We start from the raw sequence: 17,553 nt of genomic DNA on the forward strand, positions 1-17,553 counted from the left end.
GGTTTATAATAATTTTTCTTTTCCAGGGTTTAGCCTTGTATTCATATCATTTTACCACTTAAAGCAAATGTCATGTCAACAGGTCAAATAACCATCAATGATAATGTCAGCCATTGTATGTTTCTTCCAGATAATCCATCGTGACTTGGCGGCCAGAAATGTTCTTGTTGGTGAAGGAGAGAAATGTAAGGTGACAGATTTTGGGATGGCGAGGAATGTTCAGCAGGATGATATTTACACCAAACAAAGTCGAGTGAGTATCATAGATTTACTGAGCTTCCCAAAATAGTTATCTGAGGAAAGTTCTCTTGTAAAGTCTACCATAGGATAATACGAAGAAATCTAGTAAGGACATTTATCTTCCAGGGCCGGTTGCCTGTTAAGTGGACTGCTTATGAAGCTTTGTTATATGGAACATACACGACGCAAAGTGACGTGTAAGTATTACAAAAGATCTGTGATAGAGTGATTGATGCAAAAATTTGTTCAGTCACCTTTGAAAAGCTTACTGTGAAGGAGCGAACTATGTTTACTGAACATTGCAAAATACAATACAACCATTCAGTACAGAGTTTTTTGTGGTGTGTAAGACCTCCAGGGATGAGAAGCGTTAAGACAGAGAGTAGCGTTTGAACCCTGTTTCTACCCTCGTGTTTTCTCTCTAGACTCAGCCCTCCCATTTCTCCTCCCGCCGAACTCTACTGTTATAACAACTTACTTAAATAATGTTGTTCTCTTATCCTTTCTCTCAGTTGGAGCTATGGTGTCCTACTTTACGAGATTCTCACCATAGGTAAGTTTCGTCCCACATCACGCAAAGTATAAAATATATACCATGTACCTTGAAAGCCACCATATTACCATCATTATTATATCCAGGTGGATCTCCATATCAGACATACATTTGGTAAAGTTTTCCTACCAAAATGCATTACTGCCAGTGGAAGAAAAAAATATTCTCACCAGACGTAGGTTTCGTCACTAATCTTGTAAATTTATAAATTTATTAGATTATTTACGTTGCTTCCATCGTCATGTCCAGGTGGATCTCCATATCCAGGAGTAAACGCTCGACAAATCGCAACGAAACTTCAGGAAGGATTCAGAATGCCAAAGCCTAAACATGTGGATAACAAACTGTAAATACATTTAAACCAATCTCGAGTTGATAACATTTTTGCATGAGTGTTACTACGAGGATACATTTTATAGTTTACAAGTAAATTCATTAATCTTGTTGAGTGCTTAAAGCAATGCTATTGGCATTGTATATATATGTATTTAACACCCTCGTACTGTTTCCGTGTCTGTGTTAGTGTGCGCTTGTGTAGGCTGTTCTCTTTTGCCAGCCGTTATGTATAATACTACCCGAGACACTGTCTTGCAGTATTGTCGAAATCTTTCGTATAGTTGTAGCTCTTATTGCAGTTGAGCCTGCGGTCAAATATTCCTTTGTTTAAAAAGGCATACAAACGAGGCGACAGGGTCAATACAAAGCAAAATTGACCCTTTCGCCTCGTTTGGAAGTCAAACCGCTGATAACTTCAATAACAGCTTTTGTACCTTTTCCATAGTCTAGACAGTCTTGGTATGTTTTCGCTGGTGTATTCTTCAGGTTTGAGATTACTCCACCGGCCTAGTAATGCTATGTGCTACTATTGATAATAATTACAAACGCATGTTCTGCATTGAATACCTACCTCGAATTGAAAGTTATAGTGAAGAAGTACCACAATCCTCACATATTATTAGTCCGTTGATATATTGACTGATTTAATAATATTTGCAAACTTTTTCTTTTTGTGGCTACTGATGATTCTGCTTGTTAGTTATCAGATTATGCTGTGGTTTTGGGAACAGAACCCTACTGATCGACCAACGTTCGCCAAACTAAAAGAAACTATGAAACAAATGGAGAGAAACCACAAGGTGTTTGTTACTTGTCATATATCTTCAGTAGCACGAATCTGAATGTTCGTCCTGTACCTTTTATGTCTGGCTGTCACCCAGTTTCAGCGAAATGTTGTTTTGACTGAGGAAACAATAAATGTCTTAGCTGAGGCGTAGACAACAATTACTGAACAATGATTATTACATTGTTAATTTAAGGTACTATGGCCGTTTGGAAGTATGTAGCCACGCCTCTTAAAAATGTACTATCAGGGGTGCTGTTTAGCGTCATAACGGAGCTAAACTGTGACAAATATCGAAAGGAATTGTAGAGCAAAGGAATAGAGGAAGCAACTGTAATATTAGCCTCTAACTAGGTTTCCAATTTGACATGAAACCCATGTACATTCATATGTCACGATAATATTCTTTTAATAGTTTCAATGCACTATTATGGTAATTGGCACAAAAACTAAACCATTTAAAATCTCAAAGACCTTTTTAAGCTGTGATCAAACTTGGTTTCAAAAGCGACAATGCACTAGCATAGTGATATTTTAAACAAACGCAACGAAACTCGACTATGATTTTTGGTTTTTGTTTATTGAGGTAATGTCATGCATATATATGTATAATGTCGTTTGACGGTTAAATGTATTATAAATGTTAAATCATTATTTATATGTAATGTCATTTGACGGTTTACTGTTCAGTGTGCGTTATAATGCTACTTTACATATTAAGGTAATTTGAAATTCCTGGCCTTATAGTTGTCCTTCGTCCCTATTTTGTTCCTGCTTTCGCTCTCTTCAGTTTTCCTGTCATTAAACAGACTTTTTGAGAGACGTACATCGCGTGATTTCTGTTTGCAAAGTCATAGCTAACCAGTGACTTATGTTTCTGTTTCAGACCTACGTCAATCTCAAAGAATATGACAACAGTTTGTACGCAAACACAGAGGATCTCATAGCTGAATAACTCTCGCACCGATGAAAGAGGAGAGATTGAAAAAATGAATTGATCAAGAAGTTAAACGCTAAAAGATTTTTAAACACATCATCTAAAAAAGCGAACAACGTTTCGGTGCTACGTTACGTCATTATCAAGTTAAAAAGCGAAAGGGTATAAGGTGTAATACGAATATATGAAAATATGAAACAATGCATAAAATGTTTGCTACACCATCTGTTTGTTCATACAATTCGCCGTTGAATTGAAATGAATAGCTGGTTCGAAGTAGCGTTTTCTAATAGATCCGTCAGTTGATGCTTTTGGAGTTGCATGCTATGCGTCTTATTAAACCAGTCACCCTCAAAAGCTTTGTCGACGAGAATGTCAATAGTTTCTTTTAAAGGAACATTGGTGAATAATGCGGGCACATCATAGAAGACAAGGATATGGTTAGGCTCGATGCTAGCGTTTTTAATCTCGTTAATAAAACCAAAAATATTGTTGCTACGATATACACAAGATTCAAGGTATTCAAGGTACACAAGGCACGTAAGGTACACATGATTCTTCCCAAAGCCATGACCGAACAACTTCGCCCTAAAGGTTCTAGACTTGCGCACCTGTATGGCCTCCCCAAAACACACAAAGAAAGACTGCGCACGAGACCCATCTTATAAGCCTCTAGCGGGTACAACTACCCATGGGCGAAATGGTTGGAAAAAAAATTAAAGCCGTCATCAACCAACAAGTATTGTATCAACGATATTTTTGACTTTATTTTTGGTTTACACCTTATACTTTTTCACTTTTTAACTTGATAATGGCGTAACATAGCGCCGAAGCGTAGTTCGCTTCTTTAAATATGTTTTAAAAACATTTTAGCGATTAACTTCTTGATCAACCGATGAAAAAACTTGTGAAAAAGCAGTAATGTTACTTCATTAGGAGATAGACTCGAGTTGTTATATGACTTTTCACATTTCAACAGTAATCAATATTTTATTTTATTGTTACACGTAATTAAGGAAAAGAATGGATCTTTTTAGATATGATATTTTCTTGCCATTTGCAGTTTAAATGACTTGTTGTCGTAGATGTTGAAAAAAAAAAAACTACCCCTGTAAACTGTTTATGTAACATGTCAAGCTACACTGATAAATAGTGAAAATATTCAGTCGACGTTATGCCTGCTAAGGAATTAAAATCCCAATAAGGTGGTTCAAAACAGTTTCCAGCCCTTAGATTTTGATCGGTCATTATAACTACTGTTTATCAGTTGATGCTACAATCATGGTATAAAAAAACTGCCCAATCATTGGTGAACTCGTTGTAATTTTCGTGACAAAATAGGTTACCATAGGAACATTGTGACCTGCTAAAACTCCCTTAATTACAGCTTTAGGGGCTTATAATTCAATAACGGCTCGGTGAATTTTTTTATATTACCAAACTGTGATAAGAATGATGAGATGCAACCTGTGGCAGTTCTTAAAAAATCCGTTCAGAGCCACCTTAAAGTTTTGAAAATTTAAGGCTCTGAACCTAGGAGAACCTAGCCTGCGAAAACAGCAGTCCACCTTCGCTCCCAGCCCGAACGAAGAAGGACGGCTGTTTTCGCAGTCTACTCTGAACCCCTTGTACAGACGTAAGATTCATAAGAGAGAAGAGAAGAGAGAAGTAATTCCAATTATTCTCAATGTTTATTTTGTTTCAGTATTTTTTTGATTTTCAGTGTAATTTAGATGACACTTTCCCACCAAGTAATGAATTCATTTTAGTCGGATAAGTTTGAATCTTTTTGGGCTACGCTTTCTTCAAAGGACTGTCCGTTGTTATTGTTCTTCACATTTACATGTTAGCGTACTTTTTGTACTTTAACAATTTCAGTACACTGTTACGAATCGTATATAGCCAACCACACTTGTATTGCTCCTCCGATTACACTTTGATACATCTTGATTATGTTTTCGAGAAAATAAACCGTTGTTGGAACCAAAATCGACTTATCGCTTTTGCTTTTCCAGTTCGTTATTAGGTCCCGGTACCCAATTCAAGAGTTTAAGGGCTCATCCTTTCAAGGGACTTTGAATCTTATTTCTCCCGTGAGTGTAGTTACCTCATTATTTACCCCGTTATCAAAGCTATCATAGTTGTCCTTTTCTGTTCGTTTACTGGGGAAAAACGTACCGTTACTAATGCCTACGTCATTTTACGCGAGATAACTTCCATTCGTAACCACATACCACCAAGTGGTGATGAATTCCAAACGAGTGAACGATCACACACGTTTTTACGCAAAAGACCGCTCTTCCTATGGGTTTGCATACCGGCGCAATAAACCCCAGACCAATACGGATACCTTACGCAGTGTCTGAACGCGAAGTTCAGCAGCAGGGAGAAGAAAATGTCCCAAAACAGTTGGTACAAGAATGCATCCTTGTTTTACGCCCCATTGAACTGTGACAGGCTTTGAGGTTTTTCCTATCGTAGCTGACCACACCCTGCATGACCTCGTGGAAAGAGGCGTTAATACTGAGTAACTGTAGTATCAGCATGAACGCACGACAGATGCAGGTATCAAGACAAACTGTTAATGCACTGGCACACTGGGTGGTGACATGATAGATGTTTTTGGTAGCCCTTGCCTTTCAAAATACTTTTGAATATATGGCGATTCTTTTTAAAACCCACCCTTTGGGGGTAGGGTTTTTTTTTCAGTTTGCTAAGGATGGTACATATGGAATATAGAAAGAAAGACTTATAATTTTATTTAAATACGGTGAAAAATTCCTTCGGCCTGTGTGAACACAAGGTCTTTTGTCTGAGTCAGGACTATTTGAAAAAAAAAGACCTCTGCAAGGGTCATTGCAATCCATAGAGAAAACGTGTTGAGAGGCATTAAATCTGTCTTCAAAAACGAAAATATATTTCTTCACAGATTTCCGTCGAATTTGACAAAACAGAAACACACAGAGCAGCAACGTTTAGAACGATCGTTAAAATATATAACAGATGATAACACGAGAACTCCTTTATGTGCGTTTTTAATAACAGAATAATCTCAACATTGGCATTGGCATCTCTGACAGCTTCCCTCTGATTTGGCAAAAATACAGTCTTAATAGCTTTTCCACACAACCAGACGCAAATCACATGTGAGCAGGCTTACTATTTCCATTTTATAAGATTAAAAGTTGGGCTAAGCAGTTGTATGTAAACGAGTTGTTTTCATCATTGTTGAAATAATTTCCAGGGACCATCACAATTTTTTTTCATGTCACCTCCCTAGTATGTGAAATATTTTCTTCAGGTTAAAGTTTACAGTTTAATTTCAATATAATTTTTCTGCAAATAGTAGCTGGTTTCTTTAACCATTACCAATCAGCAGTTGGTAACATGCTACTATTCGGTAGTACTTGTTCATTAAACTTGATTTGGTTAGCGTAGGTCAATTTTGCTTACATTTTAGCAGGATATACATGGTGGTACAGTTGATTTGGTTCGAAACCCTAGTGTGCAAGCAGCATGTAATCCATGCATTGAATGATGTGCAGAACATGCTCACACTAATAGAAGTAGGGACCTTTTCATTAAGGGAGGTCTTATTTGCAGGGGAGAGCTCTTTTAGTCTAAGTGAATCCGTTTGCCACTCATGTTTCTGGATGCTATTTTGATCAATATTCTCTTTGAGTACAAACACCAGTAATATTTCCTAAGAGCTTGCAAATACTGCATGTGAGTTTGAACTCAGGTTAGTATAAGAATGCACCAGCAAAATAATTTGTTTTTGCTGCTAGTTTTCTTATCATTTGTTTTAGTTATGAATAAAAAGGAGACATTAGCGAGAAGCTACGATATATAATCCCTTGCCACATTTGAAGTATCAATATTTAGAGTAAATTGTTCGTTTAAAAATTCATTGTTTTATTTGCCACACATATAGAAAAAAACAATTTAAGGTGCCTTGATACAGTTTTTTTCTGGACCATACAAAGATTTTGAACCAGCTTTTCAACAGTCTTCCCTCAATATCAAAATTACACCAGTAATAAATAAATCTGTAATAAATAAATAAATAAATAACTGAAAATGAAATGAAGTTTGGCATGATGATTTTGTTAAGGCAATCAATATTTCCATGGAAACGACAAACAAAAAATCAGTAAAACATTAATTTTGCACAAACCTGATGTGGTAAGAAAGATCTAATAGCAGTGCCTTAAACTATGGTGTGCAGAAAGTAGAATATATCAGAATGGAAAAATTATTTATGTTTCATTTCAAGTAAATTGCAAAAACATTTCAATTATACTTTCTGCATCCTAATAGCAAATGAACCAACAGTTGAAGGATGTTCTGATGGCATTGCTTAAATTAATATCAAAATGCATCATGAAGATAAGCTTGGAAGCCATGGAAGTTTTGTTTTCAGTTGGTCCGGAAAAAAACTGTATCAAAACACCTTAAATTACATATATACAGGAGGAAAAAGAGTGACAGGACGTGGCAAGGTGGCCTAACAAGAAATCCTGACATCTGTAATATTACAACCCCTCATTACACATTAACTAGGATAAGGGTTCAGTGGCCTAATTAATATTATTCCATGGGTGTGCACTGGATATGAGTTGGCTGTTGTCATCTCATATCCAACAAGCATGAGTGGAATAATTGTTTTGTTAAATATGTCCCCCCCAAAATAGAAAACTAAACTGCATGGTATACAGGGTAATGGCTCATAACCCATGATGGCTAAGCCAATGAAAACTCTCTAATTGCATTATCCAATGATCCAGTTTTTAATAATAGGTATCAAGAATGTAAATGTAACCTTCAAGTTTAGATTTAAATGAGGCCAGAGAGATTGAGTTAACAATATCTTCATCTGACGCATTGAAATATTTTGTTTCTTGGTAATCCTCCCTCAGTGGTTTTTATTTTAGCAGAGTAAGCATTACTGAGCAAGAGACAAGACCCCACACAAACTCTGACAAGCATAAACACAATGATCAAACCATTTTGATCATTGTCAGTTCACAATATGTTAGTCAGTGAAAGCTAAACTTACACCCTCTTTCGGTATTATGAGCATAGCAACTATCTCTTGACATGCCATCTTTCGACATGCTATGTAACCTGGCCTACATCAAAATGTAAGCGCAAGTGGCTTCTTTATGGTCGAATTTGAGTTTTAGTCATGAAAGATGGATTTATTTGACATCAAACAAAGGCTAGGAGTATCAAGAAAACATTCAGTAATTGTCAGTAATTGTCATATACCTGTCATTTGTTCCGCTAATAACCAGAAAAATTGTTAGTTTCACAGCTAAACGGTATTTCAGCCGTTTACATAGCATGTCGAAAGATGGAATGTCGAGAGATGGTCGAAAGATGTCGCCTATGCACGTAACACTGAAAGTGGATGTAAAGGATGTCAGTCCTGAATCTTGTAAATGTAGACCATTTTTACTTTGCTAATATACACTGTATCTGAAATTTAAGTTAACAGTTTAAAAATATAAAAAGTGTTGACCATCCTTTTTAAAAATTTACCCTATAAACATACCGACTAACGATTTGGACGTTAATATGAAATACATGTACTCTTGCACGAATAAAGGAAGCTGCACGAAGCGCAGTATTGTTTATTTCTATTGTTATGAATTCGAGATATAAATCGTTTTCTCGAAAAATTCTTCGAGCATCTCGAAACTCGATACTCGAAACTCGATTCTTGAATGCATCGAGTATTGAGAATTGAGTTTCGAGTTGAGAATGTCAACTTACATTTGACTGGTACTCAGTACATGAATACATGTATATATTATTTTAAAACTACATTGTATATCATTTCCTCTGCAGTTTTTATTCAGGGCTTCATGTACCACCCTCACTTTTTTCATGTGGTCAATCCTTCCCCACTCAAAGACAACTGGTTTAAAACCTGACAAGTCCTGTATTGATTATGTAACTCTGTGTAATATCTTTCATTTGGTTCTTTGTTTTTTTCAACTCACTATGGATAACCTTAGAGCTACATGTATGTTACCAAATGGAACGTTTTGGGCAGGGAATCAAACGTTGTGAGAGGAAAAAATGATTGTGTAACCACATGTGTGAAAGATTAAACTGTGAGATTCAAAACCTTATTTCATGCATATCACAATTTTTTTTTTCTACCAGGTTATACAATCTGATCACAGCTATGGTGGAGAACTACATTTTTGCACGGTGATTTCCAACATTTCATTAACTTAATCAGGATAATAATCAACCAAAAAACCATCATATATGTCAGGATACTCATCGTCTAAAGTCATTTCATCACTGTAGTAATCTTCAAGCATATCGTCAGCCCTACATCTGCCTTTAGGGGGTGATGGGTCCTCGGGAAAAACAAATGTCCTCCATGCAAATTGAAGTTGTGTTATACTCCACTGTCCTTGATGATTAATATGTGCACCAGCTACTCCTGCTAAGAACCCATACGACCCAGCTGGAGTCTCACAGTAAAATCCTCCACCATTGCCTCCATAGGGGCCAAACTTTCTTTTGTTTCCATGGGCATCTTTTTTATTTGTGTAAAATGTCAGTTGATCAACTACCCAGCCAGCTTGAACATCAATTTTGACAATCTTCTCATTTTCTTCTAGGTGGAACTCGTGAATTTCTGCTTCATTTGTGCTGTAACCATACTTCGTCTCCGTGTTGTTGCTGTAGTAGACCTTAAGTGCTCCTACCACAGGACCTCTGACCCAATGATGAATCCACAGCTTCATTCCTTTGACGTAGACATCATTATTCATATCCTCAACTGTATCTTTGTCAGTGAAATATGAAGTTTCGGGTTGTCCTTGTCCACCAATTGCAAAGCAACGCCCCCAAATTGCACTATAATCAGCAAATTTCCTTGGGGAAGCCCATTTTGTGTCAGTTGACTGGGAGCTCTTGGAAGCGCCTGCTTTTACTTTTCTAGCTCTCTCAAAGATCTCTTCACCAGAGCAGATTTGAACAAGCTGGTATGCAGCAACTTCCTCTAGGAACGACTCTGATAAAGTTGGAATCCTCACAAGAGATAACAGTTCAGAGAGATGTTCCTTTCGGCTGTCTAGCTCGTGCTCGATGTATTGAAACACTGCTTGCAACACGATTTTCTCCCTGTCTTCTTGAAATGGAATCAATTCATCAATCACAATACAGAGTCCTTCATCTGCGATCAGATCAGTCAGGAGTCTGTATGGTAGACATAGGAATTCCTCTTTTTCACACACACCTGTAAAATGTCGCAAAGCATATCGCTTAGCGAGTTCGTTTAGCTCTTTAAGTGAAAAAAAATCTGCCAACTGCCATATGCCCAGGCATGTTCTCTCATCGATAGCATTCTTTAAGAATTCTTCGCACGATTTTTTAACAAACTCTACGCCCAAATAATCGGCTGCTTCGAGCAAAGTTTGCACATTGTCTTTACTGATGTCGACATGTCCCGAATATGCAAATTCAATCAAATCACTCACGGCATCTTCGTCTAAACCAAGTACTTCTATTTCGTCTTTCTTGCCTTCCTCCCAATTGTCTCCAAGAAGGGCTTCAAAGTATCGACTAAACGATGCCAACACAACACGATGAGCTCGTAGCTTTTGCGTTTCACCGATTTTCAGAGTAACATCACAGTACTTGCCACTTTTGTACGTAACCAAGAGCCCCTTTAATAAGCGATCAGTCGAGTCTTTCGCATGTACATGTAAAACATCAGTGAAGTCGGATGAAAAATTCAACTTCTTTAGTGCGGTCGAAGCGACCATTTTGTTGTGTTTGAGAACAACCTGGGAACTAGCTCAACACTATCGTTCTCAGACCTCTTTCCCGCCATCACCCTTGCGCATGATCAGGTAAGCTTCTTTTCCCTGGGGTCACGGATAAATGCGCGTCTCAAGTGGCTTCGCACGATGTGTGTGAAAACGTTGCTTTTTTACCACACTGTGGTGCGAAAAAATAGTGATGTGAATGGTGTTGAAGCTGGTGTCTTACTAAACATCGCACGAGGAAGTATCATCTTGAAGTGAGGCATTTGTTTACAAGTGAATGGCAGCGCCTTCAAGACTTGTGAGTACATGTCACATGTGAATCGTTAGAATAAGTGAGTAACGAAGCGGAGTTATTTCGGAATACTTAGTCCACTTGCACCGACAGAAATGCAGTGTTCTTAAGTATTTCTAGTACAATTAGCAAAAGCTCTCGTTGCGGTCTCGTCGGTGAATGAAAACTCGCGGTTTCCGATTACCGTGCTCCCGAGCAAAGTCTTACATTGCCCGCCTTCTCGAGTGAAAATAGGCACGCAACGCGTGCTTGTGCGTAGTGGAAAATGTCTGCAGATTCCGCGCAGATATCAGTGACATTACAAGCACTGTAACTTAATAGTCCTGCAGATTCCTGGTTAGCAAAAATGGAAGACAAGGAAATATATGAAGACTGAGTGTTCTTCAATTGACTGTTGCTTCACCTCTATCAAGATTTCTTTCTGAAACTTGGCCAAAACACTAATTTTGAGGTGCTCTTTCCAGTCACATCAATTATTTTTCAATCAAGTAAAAATTAAAAGTTTCAAATGACCATATCTGGACTGTTTATATTACGGTGCGTTAGGATTAAAAATCTGTTATTTCAGAGCTGTCTTGTGAAACATTTTTGCGGATTTTGATGTTTTACTTAGGATAATATGAGAATGCTTCAATGTGAGTGAAGTGTGAGAAAAGTGTGAATGAAATTTGAACACTGACACATACCAAAAATCATGTTGAAAATTCAACCACAAGAAAAGGTTTCACTTGCTTGAAAACTCTTTCTGCCAACCACATGCTTGCATGATTTTGGCTCATGTGATGATGATGCCAATGTTTGTATTGATCTGTAAGATTAAAGTTCTCTTCACTACTTCTTATACAATAATTTGTTGCTGTGAACTGCTTTTCTTAACACTTGCTTTATTCTCTGATATTAGTAGTGTTCTATATAACAATATTTATTTATGAGGTAGTTGTAATTAAACTTTTTTTATGTTTAAATTCTTCTCAAATATACAACTTCGCTCTTTTGATATGGAGTCCCACCAAAACTAAGCTGCTGAACAGAAGATACATGCAACCTTTGGAATTACATAAGCTTGTGCAAGGAATTTTGCAAACACTGTTGGCTGGTAGTTCTATGTCTTGAAAAGGCATAGTGTTTTTTTAATGTATTTTTCAATGAACCATAACAAGAACTGTGTATTTAAGTAAATAATTATTTCCAACAGGCAATGTGGTTGCCTTAGTCATCTAAGTTATAAGTAGGGGTGATTTTGCAGGGATCCATACTGGATTTCTCTACAAGTTGTCAGTCACGCAAGTATACCCAATGACATACTTGCCCCAGAAAAATTTTACTTGCCCTTTCAATAGGGAAGAATGGCAACTCAACAACATCTAAATGGGAGTTTAGCTTTTTATCATTTTCTCATAACCAGTTTATGTAGCAAGTTTATGTAACAGCAACATGGTATTACTCAATTTACAACTGTAAATGTTTGAACTCACACATTTATTTGTCAATTTTATCCTGAAAGACCACAGAAATGTCCCCACATCAATGTATTTCCATTCTGACTAAAACCTATAGCAAAAAAATGTACCTATGCAACACTAATATTCGGGATATACATTGAACATGAAATCTATAAGTAAACAAGTCAGTTTTGATTAAGTTTGATTTACAAGTATTTGTTAATTTAAGTGTCTACTTGTCTTTCTTCAATGTCACTTTTAAAATAACATTACTCGCATTTCTATCTTAAGCACGTCAGCAACATAATGTCATATCCTGATCAAAACAGGTGATGCGATCACGCCTGGTGTTTTTTGCGGATGCAGATAGAGATACAGTAGAGAGCATCAGTGGTTGACAAAATGAAAATTGAGCCTGTAACGATTTCATTCATGGCAAGTACTGCATCATCCAAGATGATGGACCAAAATTATGATTTCACTGCAAATGAAAGCTGCAAATTATTCTCTGTTTTTTAAAAGTTCCAAAGCTACGACAAGTGGTCAGAATCCAGGTAACTCATAACAATGTTTAAGAAATTTTTTTTTTTTGACAGATTCAAACTTAGGTTGTCCAGCAGACAAGTTTTTGTATTGTATGATTTTTTGGGGGCCTACATGGGCACCCAACATTCATTAGCCATCTAATGACTGATTTCCTTGTGAATTTGTTCAACCGGTCTAATGAGTTAAAACATTTTATGAGCCTGGTCACTTACATGTATATAGTACGCTAGACAGAACTGTTCTGGATCGACATTTTACGACAAAACATTAAAGCTAGCAAAATGGTGCAAATGATTTTGTGATTTCCTTAAACCTTATTAAATTGCACACATGGAAATTTATTGTCACATAGATTGCGTAAGGAAGACTTGCGTAACAGCGTATCTAAATTTATGGACTAAATCACAAAAGTACAGGAAATTACGCGATTTCTGAGAAAAAATTGTTAGGGTTTACATCAACATTTTAACGCTTTTAATGGTTTGTGGATTTTTTTCATGAATTCGACGAAATGGCACAAGGAATAAACGATAATCCATCTAAACAGCACTGTAATCCTGTGATACATCCAGTGGCAGGGCTGTTAATAAGATTTGAAGTAGGTGGAGATATTTTGAAAGTAGAAGGCTATGGGGGCCAGAGGCCCCCCACAGGCGAGGGGTCTAGGGGTCTAGGGGCTGCTGAGGCCCCCAGCGGGATACAGGGGCAGAGCCATTGCCATTGCCAAAAATCATTGCCATTCAGTTGTCCATTGCCAAAAATTGCCTTTTCCTCAGAGGAATTCTAACAAGTCTCACTTCTTGAAAAGTCAGTTGTTTTAAATATTTATTCAAAGTAAATTTTGAAGTAGATGGCTGATAAAGAAGCTAACAGAAGCCCAAATACTAGAAGTTTACAGAAGCCCAAATACCATTTTAAGCCTTTTCTTGGGGACATTTTAAGGCAGGTCTTCTTATCCCAGCAATCGTATTTAGAGAAAATAAAAAATAATAGAAGTTTTTGTCTACAAATGTTACGAATAAACTTGAGTTTGTTGCCTGGTGAAACAGTTTGATTGAATTTGTAGAATGTATAAAGGAGAGTGATTTTTATTTATTTCTCTCACATTTGAGGACAATCTAGGGAATCTTAATGAAAACTACCTCGTAGAATTCCTTCAGTACTACCGGGCAAAGGTCATTCCGGTTCAGTGACTCTCTTGAAATGCTAATGAATCGTATCAAGTTGTCTTGTGCCAAAAAAATGACACTTTTAGTAAACCTTGTGGTTGAAGTTTTAAAATGTTAAACACTTATCTCTTGGCGTCTTAGAAACAACAGTGAAAAAATTATCCAGCAAACCTTGTCTTCTCTTCGTAGCCATATTATAAACGCATGTGGCTTTTCAGTCACGTGCAATGTCACACGGAAATGTCATGTAACAGCAGAGAGGAGTCCTGGTAACTACTCGGTACGCAGCGCGGACTTAACGATATATTGAAAAACCTACTTTGTCATTACTTTTCTTGGAAGAAAAGCCTGCAATTCAGAAATAAGAAGCTTTACTTTTCACATTTCTACCAAGGAAATGAATATGCTGGTCAGACTTGTTCAGTATCTAAACTTTCGGTGTCATTTCATGAGTGAATTACAGTACCGCTCAAAAGTAAGTTACCACCGTCTCGCGAGACACGTCTCGAGAGAAACGAGACGAGTCTTGTTTCTCGCGAGTGCACTGGAAGTACCAATGCTACGCATTCGTCGGTATTCAAAGCCTGTTTTGTTAATAAGACGTCTGTATCGTATCGTTTCGATTAGCGCGGTAGACACGATTTTCATTCTTATCAGCAATGCATGTGTACCATGTGTGTATTATACAATGTAAATTCTCAAGCGTCCAGTATTGTTTCATATACATCGGCCAAACCTATTTTTATTCCAGCCAGACTTGCTTAACGTTTAGTTTTTGTAAATACATGCACGATAAAAGTTGAAGGTATGTGAATCGTCGGCAAGTTAGTCACTCGTGTTTACAAATATGTTTTACAGTTGTATTAATTCTCTTGTTTGTATAGATCTTAAAAAAAAAAAGTTTGTTCGCAACCCTAAACGTGATTCATACAGTTGATAATAAAAATGTATTGTTCATGAAACAACATGTGGAGTTTTGTCACCCGATCTACGTGTTGGAAGTTGAAGCCGCGATCGTGATCACTAAGTCAACACAGCAGCGCCACCTATGTTTTGCCAATTATCGCTCCCAACTGATTTGTCGGGAAACTCGACGAACTGTTTATCCAAAGATTGCAAACATACGAAACAACACTAAGTGTTCCGTCGAATAATTTAATATTCAAACTTGCGAACACACGCTTTGCACATAAGCCTCGAACTTTTTATTCAAAAGTTGTGAGCACGCCACGCTTTGATCATACTTCACTTCACTTTACATTCGAATAACTAATTTATTCAAACTTGTGAACGCTCGCTTTGCACATGAAATCCGAGTTGACTAACTTTTTATTCATACTTGTGTACGCTTGAGAACACACGCTTTGTAAACATAAGGAATGAATTCATCAGTCTTAAAATCGGCGATTCTCACGTGTTCAACATAGTTTCGTGGATTTAAGCGCGCTCAAGTACAGTATTGCCGTTCGAAGAGAAAAGTTTCCGTTGTCATGAATGTAATTTAGAAAAGATTACGACTCTTAGACTAGCTGGCCAATGTTAATAATAGTTATGTGCAAATGTGGTAATAAAAGTGCGTTTCAGTGTTCAGAAGTTGGATCATGTATCTTATGGCAGGCCTGGACCGCTGTATCGACCGATATATAAAATGTTTATTCACATACCGCTCGAGATCTTCATTGTCGAGCAATAAAAATTCTATCTGTTAAAGAGAGTGTATTGTGCAATTGGAAAAAAACGATTTATATCAAATAGAACCGGCGATGTTTTTGCCGCGACGCTTTGCAAAACAAACTTCATTTGCATATTAAATTGACTGCCACTAGACAGAACTTTCCCTTGCAAAAACATTGAGTTAATGTAAACGTTGCATCACATAAACATTATTAGAAACTCCTGTCTTCAAAGATATAGTATTTTGCCGTTTGAATAAACGATTTATGCCAAATAGAACTGGAAATATATTTTTAGTGTTTGCCTTGATGTTTCGGAGAACAATAAAAGTTCATTATGTTGTCGACTTGTCGACTTGGCCGCTAGACAAAACTCGTGCTGGCAGAAAAATTTAAAACTACATGTAATGTAAACGGCGCATCTCAGAAACCTTGATAAAAACTCCTGTCTTCAAAGATACCGTACTTCAGCATTTGAATGAACGATTTATGCCAAATAGAGCCGGAGATATCATTTTTTCAACAATTTGTGTGACACTTTCATGACTCCCATTCACAATTGACTCGCTGACGCATGCCGAAAGCCGGAACGTTTTTCTCCTAGGCAAAATTAAATGTTTGTTTGAATTAGCGGTTATTGCAGAGCGAGCAAATGTAGGTAACTGAATCATTCAGAGTAAGCAAGATTCGCAAAATCAACTCTTTGCCCCCATGATCGCACGAATTGAAACGCATGTAACTCTACTTGTAGTTACGTTTGATGTTCAATATTACCTTTGTTCGATATGAATCGAGCAAACGATCGATGCATATTTTATGTTGGACGGTCCCATCGATTTGACAACGAACCGCAGAGTGGCAATCGTTACCCGTAACTGGTTTCTTACACGTAATATACGCCATACTAAATGCTTCAGTGATTCTCGAGAGAAATGAGACACGGTTCGCGAGAAACGAGAAATGTCTCGAGAGAAACGAGAGTCGTCTCGCGAGAAACGAGACGAGAGGTGGTAACTTATTTTTGAGCGGTACTGTAGCCAGCGATTTTCGTCAGAGTAGCGGGCGATAATCGCCTGCTGCTGGCTACTAATGATAGCCCTGCAGTGGCTTAGAGAATCAAAGATTCAGGATGTGATGCTACCACTGAATGGCCATAAGGTAAACCAAACAAAGTTATTTCAAGCTGTTATGCAAGAAAATGTGAGAAAATGGCAAGCGCCTGGTAGATGAGCCCAGAAACAGGCGCGGAAACTTTCCTAAAAGCACAAATAGCAGTGTTTGAAGTTCTCGGCTGACAATGTGTTAACACAGCAGTATTTTCTGCAATTGCGCGAGATACAGGCATCCATCTTCAAAACAGGTGGAAGACTGATCTAGTGGCGAGAACAGTTTAAAGAGCATGAATGTCTGAAGAGTTAAGTTATCAAGTCTTTCTCATGCTTTCTTTCCAAATTCTTCAACAACACGTAACAATGCTCTTTGCAAACTAACTCTTCTCAGAAATCGCGTGATTTTGTATACTTTTGTGATTCAGTTACCAAATTTGGACACGATGTAACGTAACCCTTTCTTGCGTGATCCATATAAAAATAACTTTCCATGTGTGGAATTTAATAAAGTTTAAGACCATTACAAAATTATTTGGATCGCTTTGCTTGTTTTAATTTTTTTTTTTGTAAAACGTTGATCCAGAACAGTTTTGTCCAGTGTGCTATGTGACTTAGCGGTAAGCAACGTACAGCATGTTGTATGTTTTCAATATGCTTACCTTATTATAATTTTTTT

The 17,553-nt window shown here is 37.3% G+C and overlaps 2 protein-coding genes across 3 annotated transcripts in view; one reads left to right on the top strand and one right to left on the bottom strand.

Moving 5' to 3' along the window:
• The first annotated feature begins 97 nt into the window (after nt 1–97).
• The window catches only part of LOC145492486 (tyrosine-protein kinase receptor Tie-1-like), a 74,786-nt gene continuing 57,330 nt past the window's right edge, over nt 98–17,553 (top strand). The window contains exons 1-6 of one of the 2 annotated variants that reach the window (XR_014049990.1): nt 98–253; nt 367–437; nt 753–793; nt 1,043–1,139; nt 1,830–1,929; nt 2,800–4,170. Coding sequence is in view for 1 of the 2 variants with exons in the window: in XM_081471942.1 (XP_081328068.1) it covers nt 98–253; nt 367–437; nt 753–793; nt 1,043–1,139; nt 1,830–1,929; nt 2,800–2,868 (534 nt within the window). In the remaining variant the exon portion in view is untranslated. Of the gene's footprint in view, nt 254–366; nt 438–752; nt 794–1,042; nt 1,140–1,829; nt 1,930–2,799; nt 5,581–17,553 lie in introns of those variants that run through there. The other variant, XM_081471942.1, reaches the window with a different exon arrangement.
• On the bottom strand, nt 6,928–17,530 carry LOC145492339 (uncharacterized). Its single transcript, XM_081471776.1, has one exon. It carries the CDS (start codon nt 10,641–10,643, stop codon nt 9,096–9,098), a length of 1,548 nt encoding a protein of 515 aa, XP_081327902.1. The 5' UTR covers nt 10,644–17,530; the 3' UTR covers nt 6,928–9,095.

The sequence above is a fragment of the Orbicella franksi genome, chromosome 7 (genome assembly GCF_964199315.1).
Source record: "Orbicella franksi chromosome 7, jaOrbFran1.1, whole genome shotgun sequence".
NCBI lineage: Eukaryota > Metazoa > Cnidaria > Anthozoa > Scleractinia > Merulinidae > Orbicella > Orbicella franksi.

Coding starts and splice junctions, on each gene's coding strand:
- LOC145492339 (XM_081471776.1), bottom strand. CDS start 10,643: ATGGTCGCTTCGACCGCACTAAAGAAGTTGAATTTTTCATCCGACTTC.